This window comes from Aythya marila (genome assembly GCF_965140915.1).
Source record: "Aythya marila genome assembly, chromosome: 18".
NCBI classification, from domain to species: domain Eukaryota; kingdom Metazoa; phylum Chordata; class Aves; order Anseriformes; family Anatidae; genus Aythya; species Aythya marila.
This window is the reverse complement of record NC_139059.1, coordinates 6756774-6770786: the sequence shown is the minus strand read 5'-3', so window position 1 is coordinate 6770786 and position 14013 is coordinate 6756774. Positions and strand designations below refer to the sequence as shown.

Sequence of the window (14013 nt, the reverse complement as noted above, 5' to 3'; positions counted from 1 at the left end):
AGGCAAACCTGGTTGGAAAGATCCCATTTCTTCCATGACCTCATTTTTTTTTCTTATGTCATGTAGTAATCTCCATTTCCCACTCTTCTTTTTAATTACGAACACGGGCAAGTTCCACGGACTGGTGGTTGGGACTATGTGCCCTGCTTTCAATTGCTCCTGAACAAGTTCTTGTAACACTGCGACCTTTTCTGCGGGGAGCGGCCACTGATCCACCCACACTGGATTTTCAGTTTTCCAGGTGAATTTCATTATCGGTTGCTTTTCAATGGCCGCTACCGAAAATTTTCAGGGCATCTCAGTGAAGTTTCCTTGTGCCATCACGTCTCTGCCAAGAAGGCTAACTGGGATGAGAGCGGCATACAGACCTATAGAAAAGGTAGAGCCTTCTTGTGTTTTGATTGTTAGCATGTATTTGGACTGATAGGTTTGCGATGATCCTCCTACTCCTACAAGTCCCTTCGTGGTCGATTCTAAAGGCCAGTCCTTCGGCCAGTCCTTCATGGCTATAACCGTGACATCAGCCCCAGTGTCCACCAACACAGAAATAACCACCTGGGTAGTCTGTGCCGGTTTTAGATAATAAAATGTTAAAGTCATCATAGGCCTTGAGGTGGCAAGAGTGGTTGCCCGGAGTATTTCTGGTTGTCCTGTTGATCCAAACCCTGCATCACCCCATGTATTAGTTTCTGTACGGGGCACTATAGCTTTAAATAGTATCAGTTGAGCTAGCTGTGTCCCAGCAGGGATAAGTACTGGAGGGGAGGGTGTCCAAACCATTGCATGTATTATGCCTTCATAATCGGAGTTGATCACCCCTGGTAGCATAAAAAGTCCCATCAGAGTGGTGCTGGATCATCCCAATAATATAGCACTGCATCCTTCCCCTATCGGTCCCTTGACATTCAATGGTATTTTTTGGACTTTGTTGTCCCACACAGTGCAAGCTACTTTTGTGGAGAGATCCACTCCGGCACTTCCTCGGGTTTTGGCAGAGAGGGACGCATTCAGGGGGTTTTGCAAGGGAGCCTCTGCAGATGTCATCATGACTCGAGAGGTAGCTCACATAGCATTTGGAGTTGGCCGGCCCCCACAGGGTACTTGTGTCATCACGCCCCCCGTGCTCGGCTTCCCATTTCCCTTCCGTGGTTGTAAGGTTTGGCCCTCTGCATTATACTCTGAGCAGCACTGGCTGGCCCCGTGCCATCCCTTTTTGCAGCAAGGACAGACACCAGGAGCCGAACTACTCGCCGGCGCAAAGCCCCCTCCTTTCTGTGGGCAATTAGTGGCAAAATGTCCTATCTCTTGACACTGAAAACATCGCTGATCATTGCCCATCACTCATGCTGCAGCGAACGCACTGGCTAGTGCGGTCGTATGGTGTTCAACAGACCCCATGCAATTGCAAGCCTCTATCATTTGCACCAAGGTTGTCCCATTAGGCATGGATTGCAGAATCTTTTTACAATCTGTGTTAGCATTTTCAATCGCCAGTTTCAACATGAGAGCCTCTTTAGCTTCATGATTATCTATTTGCTTGTTCAGTGAATCCCTCAGTCTGTCTATAAATTGCATATAAGGTTCATTGACTCCTTGTCGTATGCTAGCAAAAGAAGGCTGGCTCCTTTCTGCTTCTGGCAGTTTCAGCAAGGCTTGTAATGCTAGTTGGGCTGACTGTCGCAAGATGGCATCGTTGAGCCGAGCTTGTAATCGTGGATTGTAATCGTGGATCTACTAACGGCTCAGTCCCCATAAACTGAGGAAGCCCTGCACCCATAAGAGGGTCGCCTAATGTTCTTTCTAAATTCTGCAGTGCCACTGTCTCACACAGTTCTCTCCATTTCTGTTCCCATAACAATTTTTGAGTCGGGGTGAGGATCATAGCAGCTATTTGGTGACAATCCTACGGAACCAGCAACTGACCTGTCATCACGTTTTCTAATAATGATTGGGTGAAAGGTGTATGCAATCTGTAGGTCGTGACTGTTTTTCTCAGTTCCTTTATCAAGTCCCACTGAAAAGCATTATATTCATTTGGCCCATTATTCTGTACTGTTACTGGAAAGGCCATGACTATCAGGTCCCCATCTCTCAATGCGTCTCGGTGTATATTGTCCCAACGCTTGCAAGGGTCAAAATCTTTACTTGCTCGAGGTGTCTTTACTTGATCGAGGGACCAACTTGGCTAGGTGCTGAGTCTGCTGAATTACACGCATCTTTGCTGTGAGTCTCACTGGGTTTCTCAGCATAGAGCAGGGATCCTACATACAAGGAAAAAAAAAAAAGAGCAAATCAGAATTTTACTTTTTTTTTTTCATTTAACATATGTCTGAATGGGAAGTAGCTGGCAGATTTGAGGCTCTACTCCATAACTGAGGACTTCAACAATATGACAATATAACAGATGAACAGTCCAATAGATGAAATAAAACAGAGCTCTTCATTCCTCTGTACTCAAATATGGAAAGTCCAGTACAGAGAATGCAGCTGTGTGAGCAAAACACAGGAGATTTGCATTTTTACTTTATTATTGTTGTAAATTAAAAACATGACTTATAAACAAACCCTTTCCTCAAAAGCCTGAATTTCCAGGGAGCATCTATGGAAACAAGGTTCACATTGCCATTTGGGATGTTTATTTAAAAGACCGTGACAACAGAACTATTTGGTTTTCCTATCCCTGGGATGCCGTATTGACAATGTCATCTGGACTTTTCAGTGGCTTTCAGCTTTAAACGCTACTGAAAAGATCTTGATCCGCAGTTTTGGATCTCTGACTTCTGCACTGCAGAGTTGTACAGGAGTCCACAAAGACACTGGCTGGTAGCTAGGCTATTGCTGCTGAGTAACGATTATTTCAAGCCTTTTCTTAAGTTGAGAGAACGAGGGTTGAAAAAGACATAAAGCATCTGGGACTCTAGTGAAAAATGGAAAGGCTTAATGGCACTGTTTATGCAAGCCAGAGAGTTACCTAGGCCTAAGTTTATGGCTTCACCTTGATCACTTAGACCTCACAAAGCAAAATGACTTCCCATTTTGTCTGGGAAGTGAGAAATTGCCTCTTGCAGTTCATTTTCCCTTTGCTTTAGCCCTCCCTTGTATGCCTTCAGCTAGCCAGCACAGTTTTAAAACAGTTCACCCACACACAGCCGCTGTCTGGGTGTTCTCTGTCTGTGGCTAGCATTGTGTAGGAGGCTGATCCTGACTCCTTATGTGAAAAGAGATATTTGACACACACAGATGAACAACATCCTGGTTTATCTTCCCTAACTGCCTCTCATGTGCTGACCTTGCCATTTCTCCCCCTCTGCTCTCACCAGCTGCTGTCATGGGAAAGATTCCCTGATATTAGGGCTGGCCGCATGTAAAGTCAAAAGAATGCCCGTGAAGAAAGGGGTGGAAGAAGTCTAAGTTAAAGAAAGCAATAGGCAAGGGTATTTTGGAGATGTTTCAATACGAAGCTGTGAACTCTGAACAGGTGTTTTGGACTTGGTTTTATACATACGCTTTTCTACCAGTTTATCATTTCTTCTCAGTCATGGAATGTAACAAGAAACCATTCATTTTTCTCTGCTCAATTTGTTCAGGACCTTGAGGCTTGTTCCCCTACAGCAGCATATTCCTGTCTAGCTCTTGCAACCTAAGAAATACAACTGCACCATAATTAGGTCCTGGACTTCTCCTTCGTTATGGAACAGAGGTATATCTTCTGTAACTAAAGAAAATCTGGTGTGGACAGTTTGTTGCATGCACACAAGACAGGGCAGAGCAAGATGAAATAAATTAGAAATTTGGAGTTAACAGGTGCTGGGACGGAGACTAAAAGGGAATGATGACTGCTTTATTTTTTAAACTCTGTATTTGCTAACATGCAGAACTCTGCATATTTGTACACACTAAGCCAACCCTGACTTGGATTATTGAATTAAGTAGGCTTACTCCTATGTTTGCAGCTGAAACAGCTGACCTTGTTACTAGACAAGATTTCCATTGAGACAGTTTACCTCACTAGCTGCTGCTGGATGTTGTGAAAGTTTGTGGATTTAGTCATGCCGCTAGAATTGTAACAAACAGGTTGGAAACCCTACAAAAACACTATGTCCCAGTTCTGGAAACCTCCTCCCCTGATAAAATCTATCCAGTAGTAATGCCAGTATCATATAGTGCAGCTATTGCCTAGCTTAAACAGTTTTGTACTATTTTAACTAAGTATTATAATAAAATTCTTACAAGTACAGGGCTTTGTCAAGCAGCTATATATGAAGACACAGAAAATAAACCAGAACAGTACGCAAAACTAATCAAATTTTAACACGTTATACAGTGTGTTATGTTCCTACTGCAGCATTTATAAATCCTTCTTTTCTTCCGTTATTTAAATTTTGAAAGTATCCCAAAATACTTGTTATGGAAATAGGAACTTGAGGAACAACCAGCATTGTACCTGACAGCACTGCTGCACCTGAAGAGGATGCGGAGGTGCCACCTATGGCTTTCATGCACCTCGCTCCCTGCCCTGCCTGCGTGTGGACCCGCAGCAGGTGAGAGAAGCCATGAGCAGGCCGTGTCTGCTCCCCTACCTCAGGGTCAGCATGGCTGCACGCAAGTGTCCTGCAGGCGCTCTGTGCTCGGTGGGGTTTTCTGTTTAAATTAGCTGGTAGTGTAATTCACCCTGCACAAATGCATGACTACGTCTGTATCAACGAGTTTCTCCAGGACCTTCACCAGGGCAGTATCTTGCTTAAAAGGGCAGGAGTTGTGTTTTGAGTATTTCTGCTGTTCAAGAAGCTAACACGTATGATACCGGCAGTGGAAGGGAAGAAAGCGTTCAGAGCGAGACTCCCTGTTCTTGGACAAATTTGGGACTTCAGCATAATTAATGGCCACAACCTCATCAAAGAGCCTGCAGGCTGGCTCTTGTGGCATCAGTCGCACCAGAGGCTATTTCCCCTGCGTGCCTACCACAGCGGCAGCACACGGGTGTGGGTTTTACCTCCCCAGGCAACTGTCCCACCCGCCTCCATCTGCCTCCCACCACATGCCTTCGCCTCACGGGGCTAAATTACGACTTAGATGGCATCAGAGTCCAGCTCACAAAGCATCCGAGGAGCGGGACCACCCGGAGCCGCTCGGCAGCCCCAGGCTCCGCCACAGACCCGCGGCGACCCCCGCCCCAAGCGCCTCACGACCGCCCCTCCGTGCCGGGGAGGCCCCGGGCTGGGGCCGCTTCTCTCCCTCCGCAGCCCCCGCGTGTACCTGAGGGGATGGCAGGGAAGGGAAGGACTTCGGGACGGGACGGGCGGGTTCCCCCGTGACAGGGCGCAGCCATCGCCGCACCGAGCCGCTGGCTCCTTTCGGTGCCTCCCTCCCGCCGGTCCCAGCAGAGGGCGGCGCCGTTAAAAGTGTTTTCGGCTCCGATGGTCCGATAATAATCGGGCTTTACTCCGAGCCCGCAGCCGCCGAAGATGGTCGAGAGAGCCCCGCGCGCAACGTACGGCGGCGCTACAAAACGACTGCGGTACGACCCAGATGGGACTCGAACCCACAATCCCCAGCTCCGGAGGCTGATGCCTTATCCATTAGGCCACTGGGTCACCCAGCAAAAGCTGCGAGCGCCGTGCTGTAAGAGCCCCGCCCGGCTGCCGCTGGCTCCGCCCCCCGGCTGACAGAAGGCCCCGCCCCTTCGCTTCTCGCACCGCCCCTCAGGGCCCCGCCCTCCACGGCGCGGGGCTCCCCGCCGGGCCCGAAGCCCCGCCCACCGTGCGCATCGGCCCCGCCCCCCAGGGCAGGGCTCGCGGTCAGTCGCGCGCGGCGGCCGTTGGCTCCCTCAGCGCGGCGCGAGGACGCAGCCGCTGCCCCCTGACGAGCGGCGCTGCCTGAGGGGAACGTCCCGGGCGTTGCCGTCCCTTCCCCAGTCCTCGCCTCACAATTTTGTCCCCCATGGGATTAGCTCAGCCCCAGCTAAGCCCGTGTCTCGTGCCCTGTTACTGTTCTGGAGTGCCATGTTAGCTTGCCTCAGCAGCCTGCCCTTCTGTTGGCTGCTCTCCTGTATTTCTAGGAGGCCTTCCAGCTGTGATACCCTGCTGCCATCCCAAGGCATGCTCATCCCTTGTAGGTCCCCAGCACGCAGCCTCGGCTGTTTTCCCCATCCCTCTCCCTGACCTGCAACACCCAGCATTGCAGTCTCCGTGGCTCCTCTGGCCAAGGTATGTGGCTCTGGACTGCACGTGCTCCAACAAGTTATGACCCGGCAGGCTTTCTTCACAGCACTTCTTCGATCCTTTAGCAAGCCAGGTGTTTTAGTTCAATTTCTACTTTTAAGCTGCTATTTTTTTCCATCTACAAAACTCTAGTCCTGTTCAGTATCTTCATTTGCGACTGATGTGCTTTTTCTTCTTTTCACTATTCTTGCTTAAAAGTTTTGTGATGTTTTTATCTTACAAAGACCTTAATGGTAGGGCTAAAACAAGCCGTGTAAACTGTCTCTGGTAAATCCTCCTCTGGATCCATTCTTGTTAACTGCTGCATGCATCTACAGAGGAGTGTAATCGGTTTAGCACAGTGGTTTAATCCCCAGGTAGCAATGTGCATCTTTGGCACTTCTTTACCCTGAGCTGTACATTTTAGGTGTTGAAGTGCTTGACTTGCTGGCAGAATCATGTTTTTTCCTCAGGTTTTATGGTTAGAATTAAATCTCCTGTGAAATAGGGCACTTTTCCTTTGTTCTCCATCCCTTTTAAACAGCCTCTTATGTGAGACAATCCCAAAGTTGTCCATTTTCTGGGCTTGCTACAAGGATTACTTTCTTATTATTTTGTATGATTTAATTTTGGTCTGCCCTAGGTGCTACTGAGTTGTTTTAAATTGCAGTCTCCCTCCCCATTTTCTTTAAATTTCTGTACACGTTTCTACGATGGGATCACACGGGATCTCAGGAAAACTCTCAGTGATCTGATGGTTAGTGGCACAGAATCGTAGAATCAGAGAATATCTTGAGTTGGAAGGGATCATCGAATCCACCTCTTGGAACCACACAAATCCACCCAAAAAATTAGTCTGTGTGTGAGGAAATCTGTGACTGAAGCAAAGTGCCTGAAAGGAAGGTGTGGGGAGATGGGGTCGGCCTCTTCTCACAAATAACTAGCAATAGGACTTGAGGGAATGGCCTCAAGCTGCACCAGGGGAGGTTCAGGTTGGAAATGAGGAGACATTTCCTCTCAGAAATAGGAGTCAGGTACTGATTTGGTTGCCCGGGGAGGTGGTGGAGTCACCGTCCCTGGGGGCGTTTGAGGAAAGGTTGGACCTGGTGCTTCTGGGCATGGTTCGGTGGGTGACATTGGTGGTAGGGGATGGTTGGACAGATGATCCTGGAGGTCTGTTCCAACCCTAATGTTTCTATGCTCAGAGCGAGGGGCCTGAGCGTGAGCAACCCCCAGCTCGCAGCCCACCCAGGGCGCAATACATCCCAATTTCGCTCCCTGATGTTGGTCCCTAGGAAACTACAAACCCCAGCATGCCCTGCGCCGTCTTCGCTGGCCTGTCGAGGCCTGGCTGCTGTTAGTCCTACGGGCACCGTCCCGGTGGGTAGCGCGGTGGATGCCGGGAGCTGTAGTACCGAGGCGAGGACGGCTCTTTGAATACGCGACGTCTGGGCCGCTCTTCCGGGAGCACGGCGGAGATTCGCCCGGTCCCATCGCGAGACGAGCAGTATTTCAAACCGGCCAATCAGGGTGTTGCTATGGCTCGAACTGGCCAATGGCAGAGCGGGGCAGCGGGAAATTTAAATCCCGCCCGGCGCGGCCCGGCGCAGTGGCAGCGTGCTGCAGGAGGTAGTGGGGCCTGCGGCCGAGGTGCGGGGCAGGGCGGGGGGAGCAGCCTGCGGCCCTGAGGAGCCGGCTGTGGTGGCGTGCGGCGGGGACGCGGCGTGAGCTGCTCTGTCACAAGGGACCGCGCTCCGCGGATGTAGGGCCGGCCGGCATTTCTCTCTCGCTGGAGCTTCCTGGGGTTCTGTGTCGCTGCCTTCTCTGTGTTAAAGGGGTGGGGGTGGACTGAATGTCTGTGCGATATAGTGGTGGGGCGCAGTGGAAGTAGCGCTTTAAAGTAAGCAGATACTGTCTGTGGGAAAGAATACGCATCTTGCTCCCTAAAAATAATGATTCTGGTGTTTCTGTCTGAAGGAGTTTTAAAAGGATATGTTTGCTAGCCTGTTATTAACGTTTGAAATTGCTGTAACAATTAAGCTTTTGAAGAGGCAGTTTGTTATGTTACTGGTATCTTTAAACAAGTTAGAGGTTAAAGTTTCTAGTATAAACTAGTACCTGTTGGTCTTGGACATTGATCTTAGCATTTTAACTTGCATTCTTGTGGAGTAAACTTGTGGTGTTTACCTCTTATTCTGTTTTTAGACTTGTGGTTTAGTTTGTGCTTCTTGAAATCTAACTGATAACCAAGATGTCTACTAATGAGAATGCCAATGCAGCAGCAGCTCGCTTGAACAGGTTCAAAAACAAAGGGAAAGATACCACAGTAAGTATTTTCATGTAGTAAGTATTTTAATTAGCTGTTGCATATCTAAGCAAGAGTTGAAAAAGCCAAGAACTTATGGTGAATGTATATTCTCCAGGAAATGAGGAGGCGGCGTATTGAAGTCAATGTAGAGCTGAGGAAAGCTAAGAAAGATGACCAGATGCTTAAAAGAAGAAATGTTAGCACTTTACCAGATGATGCCACTTCTCCCCTTCAGGAAAACAGGAACAACCAGGTAAGTAGGTCCCCAGAACAGATACACATGAAAGTTTTATATTGTACAATCAAGGAAGCCACACCAGTTTGAATCCCTTCTCATGTGGGACATAACGCAGCTACATATGCATTATCAACTTTAATGGAATACATTGTAGATCCCTTTTCAAGTAGCTTGTAAGTGTTCTCTGTGTTGATAGGCTACCTTTTAGGAGGGCTTAGGCAGCTGTGTTTAAACCTACTGTCTCTGTGTAACTGTGTGAAACAAAATGTTTTCAGCTGTTCAGATAACTGTAGATAAAGCTGTGGCTGAGTTTTTTAGAGTATTGTGTAGGGGTATCGCTTCCATTAAAGCAAAGAGTTGTAAATTATGGCCTCTTCATAGTACTGTGTAAAGGCCTCTGTGGTCATGAAGCTGCATGATCTCTTAGCAAAGCACTCAAGGGACTTTTCTTGTACAGGTTTCAGCACACTGGTCTGTTGAAGAAATTGTCAAAGGAGTTAATAGCAATAACATGGAGCTTCAGCTACAGGCTACTCAAGCTGCCAGGTAAGGAGTTCAGAGGTAACTGATTCAGCTCTGTAAGCCTAGGCAAGGACAAAGGCTTGGCTTATGATTAAATGCCTTCTTATGGCAGCAAATATGGCTCTTATCAGACAGTAGTTCAATAAACAGCTGAGTTGGCTTTATATAGAATGTTCAGTTGCATTTAATTTAGTCAGAATTTTATGGAAGCCATGTGGCTTTTGGATGTTTAGTGTGCTTGAACCCTTCCCTGAATAGTAGTTCTAGTGGTTTGGTGGTAGCAAAGTAAACAATAGTCAGTCTCAGAGTTCTAGGAGTAGGAGCAGTAAATGCTTTATATCAGAATAAGATATCTTCAAACTGTGTTAACATTTAACCACAATATTTGAATGCAACAATCTACATTACAATAATGTGGTCAATAGTATGACCAGAATTCAAAATATGCCTAACTTCCTTTTACTCTGACTGCCAGAAGCAGCACTCCAGCACTACTCTTCTGTCTGCTGAGAAATATCTAGCAAGTCAGATGCGTTATAATTCTTGTAGGGTCTACTTTACTTCTGGAGTCTGAACAGAACCACTCATAAGTGAAGACATGCCAAAACAATGTTAGAGGTTTAGGAATCTAGCATTTATGATGTCTAGGTTGGCTGAATTTTCTCTTATATTGATTAAGGTCTTAATAGACCTTAATCCATTTCTTTTTTCTTTTAAGCATGGATTTCTTTAGAATGGCTTAATGGAATCTGTTGTTTAGATTTCTGCAGGCAAAAATAATGCTTCCTCTTTGTTCCTCCTTAGGAAACTCCTTTCAAGAGAGAAGCAGCCCCCCATAGACAACATAATTCGAGCTGGTTTGATTCCAAAGTTTGTCTCCTTCTTGGGTAGAGCAGACTGTAGTCCTATTCAGTTTGAATCTGCCTGGGCACTTACCAACATTGCTTCGGGCACATCTGAACAAACAAAGGCAGTAGTAGATGGTGGGGCTATTCCAGCCTTTATATCGCTACTGGCCTCTCCTCATACTCACATCAGTGAGCAAGCTGTGTGGGCATTAGGAAATATTGCAGGTATGTCAATATAATACACAACTTTCAAACCTAATCCCTTAGTAATGTCCTCCTATTAAAAAATGTTATGTGTAGCATGCTGAGCTTTTTGGAACTCTAATTCTTTGTGAGTACAGCTGTGCTCTGCCATGTAGAATATGCTATGGACAAGTCTTCGGACTTGGTTTAATCTCATGTATAATCTGGCAACCTGTGGGTTCTATTAAATGGACTGCTTTCATATTTCAATTCCTTTTTCAAATAGTTATATAAACATGTTACAGCATAGGACTACCCTTATTTCACATTTCACTAGAGGTTTTTGACTCTGAGCTCTGCTCTCTCTGTTTACTGGAAGGGGGTTGGAAGCAGAAGGCTCGTGGCACATTGGCCATCACACCTACAATTACTTGCTTTGAAACATTGATATGAGTGTATTGTATTAGTAGCTAAGTATACTAAAGGGTCTCGTGCACCTGTCAGGATTGTTTGATCTGCCAGTGTTAGATTCTGTTCTTCAGAACAATATTATAGCTACATTATTTTCATTGGTATTCTTACTAGCTGTAATATTATGTTTTGCAACAGCTGTGACTTGCAGAGAATAGTGAATTTTCATGCAGAGAACGTCAGCTCAATAAAATGCTTCTCTGACTAGAATTTCTTATAGCTTGTATTTAGAAGGGTGGCTTCTCTTTTTTTTAAACTTGGTTATAAGGTATCCTTTGGGGAGAGCAATGGAATAATTTAATTAAATTTTGAAAATCCTTCAGTATTATAATGTAGAACACTAACAACCAATAATTATAATAGATTTGGGTTCCTTGTTACAGGAAAAGCTGTTTTTATGGTAGGGCTTACATATGTTTTCACAGATGTGCAAGTCCCTGCTTAGTTATAAACTTGTGTGTTCTGTAGAGCTTTCCTTAAACTCTTTGCTTCAGAAATCAAATGTTGAACATCACTGGTTTGATTAGAGAAACACATGCTTGGCATAGGGCTTACCCATGGTAGTAGTCCTTTCCAACTCTTATTACTACTTTCTGTCTAGCCATTAGGCAGAAATAGCATTCACAATATAACATGTAATGATTTTGTATGCACACATACTTCTATCCCTTAACTGGTTATTTTTCTTTCTTAGGGGATGGTTCTACCTATAGGGATTTGGTTATTAAATTTGGTGCAATTGAACCACTGCTGACTCTACTGGCTGTTCCTGATCTCTCTTCTCTGGCTGTAAGTTTATAGTATGACCCAAGTTACAGTTGCTAATAAGTAAAAGGGCTAAAGTAACTTAAACAGTTATTGATGGTTTATTTCAACTCTTGCAGTCTGGATATTTACGCAATGTTACCTGGACCCTCTCAAACTTGTGTCGTAATAAGAATCCTGCACCACCCATAGAAGCTATTGAGCAGATTCTTCCAACTCTCGTTCGACTCCTGCACCATGATGATCACGAGGTTTTAGCAGACACATGCTGGGCGATCTCCTATCTAACAGATGGCTCCAATGACAGGATAGAAGTTGTTGTGAAAACTGGATTGGTGCCACAACTTGTAAAACTTCTGGGGTGTAGTGAACTGCCAATAGTGGTAAGCTATCAAGCCTGCAAACTGCCATTGCTTGACTGAACTCATGGAGAACACTAGTTAAAATAGTGTCCATGTAAGTGGAAGGTTCTTATGAGACAGCAATCTGATGTTTGTTCCAGGTTTTGTGTAGATGAGCCTTGAGCTTCTGTCTTGACTGAAGACAGTCCTAATTGAGGTATGGAGTACTGTCAATGGCTATCAAGCTTCTTTAAAACAATATATTTAGCACCCAGCCCAACATGATCATCTACCTACTTTAAATCTTGGGCTTAACTCTATACTGTAGTTGGAAATTCAAGTTCCAGGAATAGCATTTAGAAGTGACTTCTGCACAGTAACTACAGTGAAACAAAACTACTGTACTTTGACAGAGCTTAGGAAATAGCTTTCTTTTTAGCAGTTGTTTGTACATTGGTTTTGAAGGGGTGTGGTCTAAAGATGCTTAATGTCTGCATATGTAATAGTTATGATAGTATATCCCGCTGCTGACTGGAAGGCTAGAGCAGAGGAACTTCAATTATAGCTATATTTGTTGAAGCACAGCTTAGATAACACCATTTTTAATTACTATTTTCACATCTGTTTCAGACTCCCTCTTTAAGAGCCATAGGAAATATTGTTACTGGTACTGATGAGCAGACCCAGATTGTTATCGATTCAGGAGCACTGTCTGTCTTTCCAAGTCTCCTTTCTCATCATAAAAACAACATTCAGAAAGAAGCAGCATGGACAATGTCAAACATCACTGCAGGACGTCAAGACCAGATTCAGCGAGTTGTAGATCATGGTCTTGTGCCTTATCTCATTGGTATTCTGAGGAAGGTAAACAAAAAACATATTCTGTTAGTGCTCTCACCATTACTGTTACTGTCTGTGTTCAAATATCCTGCCTTTACCTTTGTAGGGGGATTTCAAATCTCAAAAGGAAGCTGTGTGGGCTGTGACTAACTATACAAGTGGTGGAACAATTGACCAGGTCGTCTATCTCGTTCAGGCTGGTGTTGTTGAACCTCTCCTGAATCTTCTCTCTGCTAAAGACAGCAAGACTGTACTAGTAATTTTGGATGCTATTTCTAATATTTTCCTGGTATGTAGACACAGTATACTTGATCACTGTCCAGATTGCTGCAATGGCTCTCTGGTAGCTAGTCCCATACATCTTTCCTGAGGTTATGCTTATCCCTTGCAGGCTGCTGAGAAGATTAATGAGACTGAAAAACTTTGCCTCATGATTGAGGAGTGCGGAGGTCTAGACAAAATTGAAGCTCTTCAGTCGCATGAAAACGAACAAGTATACAAAGCCTCATCTACCCTCATTGAGAAATATTTCTCAGCAGAAGTAAGTCGCTGCAGGACAACTCTTCACTCTGATTTTGTATTCTGGCACTACCCTACTAGATTGAAATGGTACTGCTCTTTCAATTTTTTTTTTCTTTTTCTTCTAGGAGGAGGAAGACCAAAATGTTGTACCAGAATCTACTGCTGCTAGTTACACTTTCCAAATTCAGGGCAATACTCCAAATACTTTCAACTTCTAGACATTGCATACACTGTAACTATGTACAAGTTATTTGGCACACAAGTGTCTGCCATTTCTATGTCTTAATAGCCCCTCTTTGTTTTTTGTGACCTGTAGCACTTTGTCCAACTGAACCATACTTGAACAGTTCAAAACTGTACATATGTGAATTTTTAACTGTTAACTGTAAACCTCACTCTCTGAGATGCTTGTAAATACGTGTTCTTTTCTGATTTCTGTCTTTTACTGTCCCTGTCTTGCATAAGAATGCAGGTAGGCAATATACGTTTCTCTCAAAGCATGAGCCGTTGCTCTGTAACTTTGCTCTGTGTAACCTCCTTATAAACTACTACACTCAAAACACTGAGTAGGCTTTTAAAAAATTTGTCTCAAGTTCAATAAAGTGGTATCAATACATCAAATTGAGCTGTGTCAATTGCTCTCCTGAAAGGAAATTGCTATGGTAAATATCATTAATCAATATATAATGTGAAGAATACTGAGATTTGATTCTAAATGTTTTTAAACAGCTTGGTTATTTCAAGCTCTGAATTCTGTGTACAGTAGCCTTGTATT

General features: G+C 45.0%; 1 protein-coding gene across 2 annotated transcripts in view; it reads left to right on the top strand.

The window, feature by feature from the left end:
* Positions 1-13853, top strand: part of KPNA2 (karyopherin subunit alpha 2) — a 94328-nt gene extending 80475 nt beyond the window's left edge. The window contains exons 1-11 of one of the 2 annotated variants that reach the window (XM_082775245.1): positions 7917-8004; positions 8406-8526; positions 8624-8761; positions 9204-9292; positions 10073-10341; positions 11465-11559; positions 11655-11918; positions 12507-12740; positions 12823-13005; positions 13108-13257; positions 13364-13853. In XM_082775245.1, the coding sequence (XP_082631371.1) occupies positions 8452-8526; positions 8624-8761; positions 9204-9292; positions 10073-10341; positions 11465-11559; positions 11655-11918; positions 12507-12740; positions 12823-13005; positions 13108-13257; positions 13364-13456 (1590 nt within the window). In that variant the 5' untranslated portion in view covers positions 7917-8004; positions 8406-8451 and the 3' untranslated portion in view covers positions 13457-13853. Of the gene's footprint in view, positions 1-7916; positions 8005-8405; positions 8527-8623; positions 8762-9203; positions 9293-10072; positions 10342-11464; positions 11560-11654; positions 11919-12506; positions 12741-12822; positions 13006-13107; positions 13258-13363 lie in introns of those variants that run through there. The other variant, XM_082775246.1, reaches the window with a different exon arrangement.
* The last annotated feature ends 160 nt before the right edge of the window (positions 13854-14013 follow it).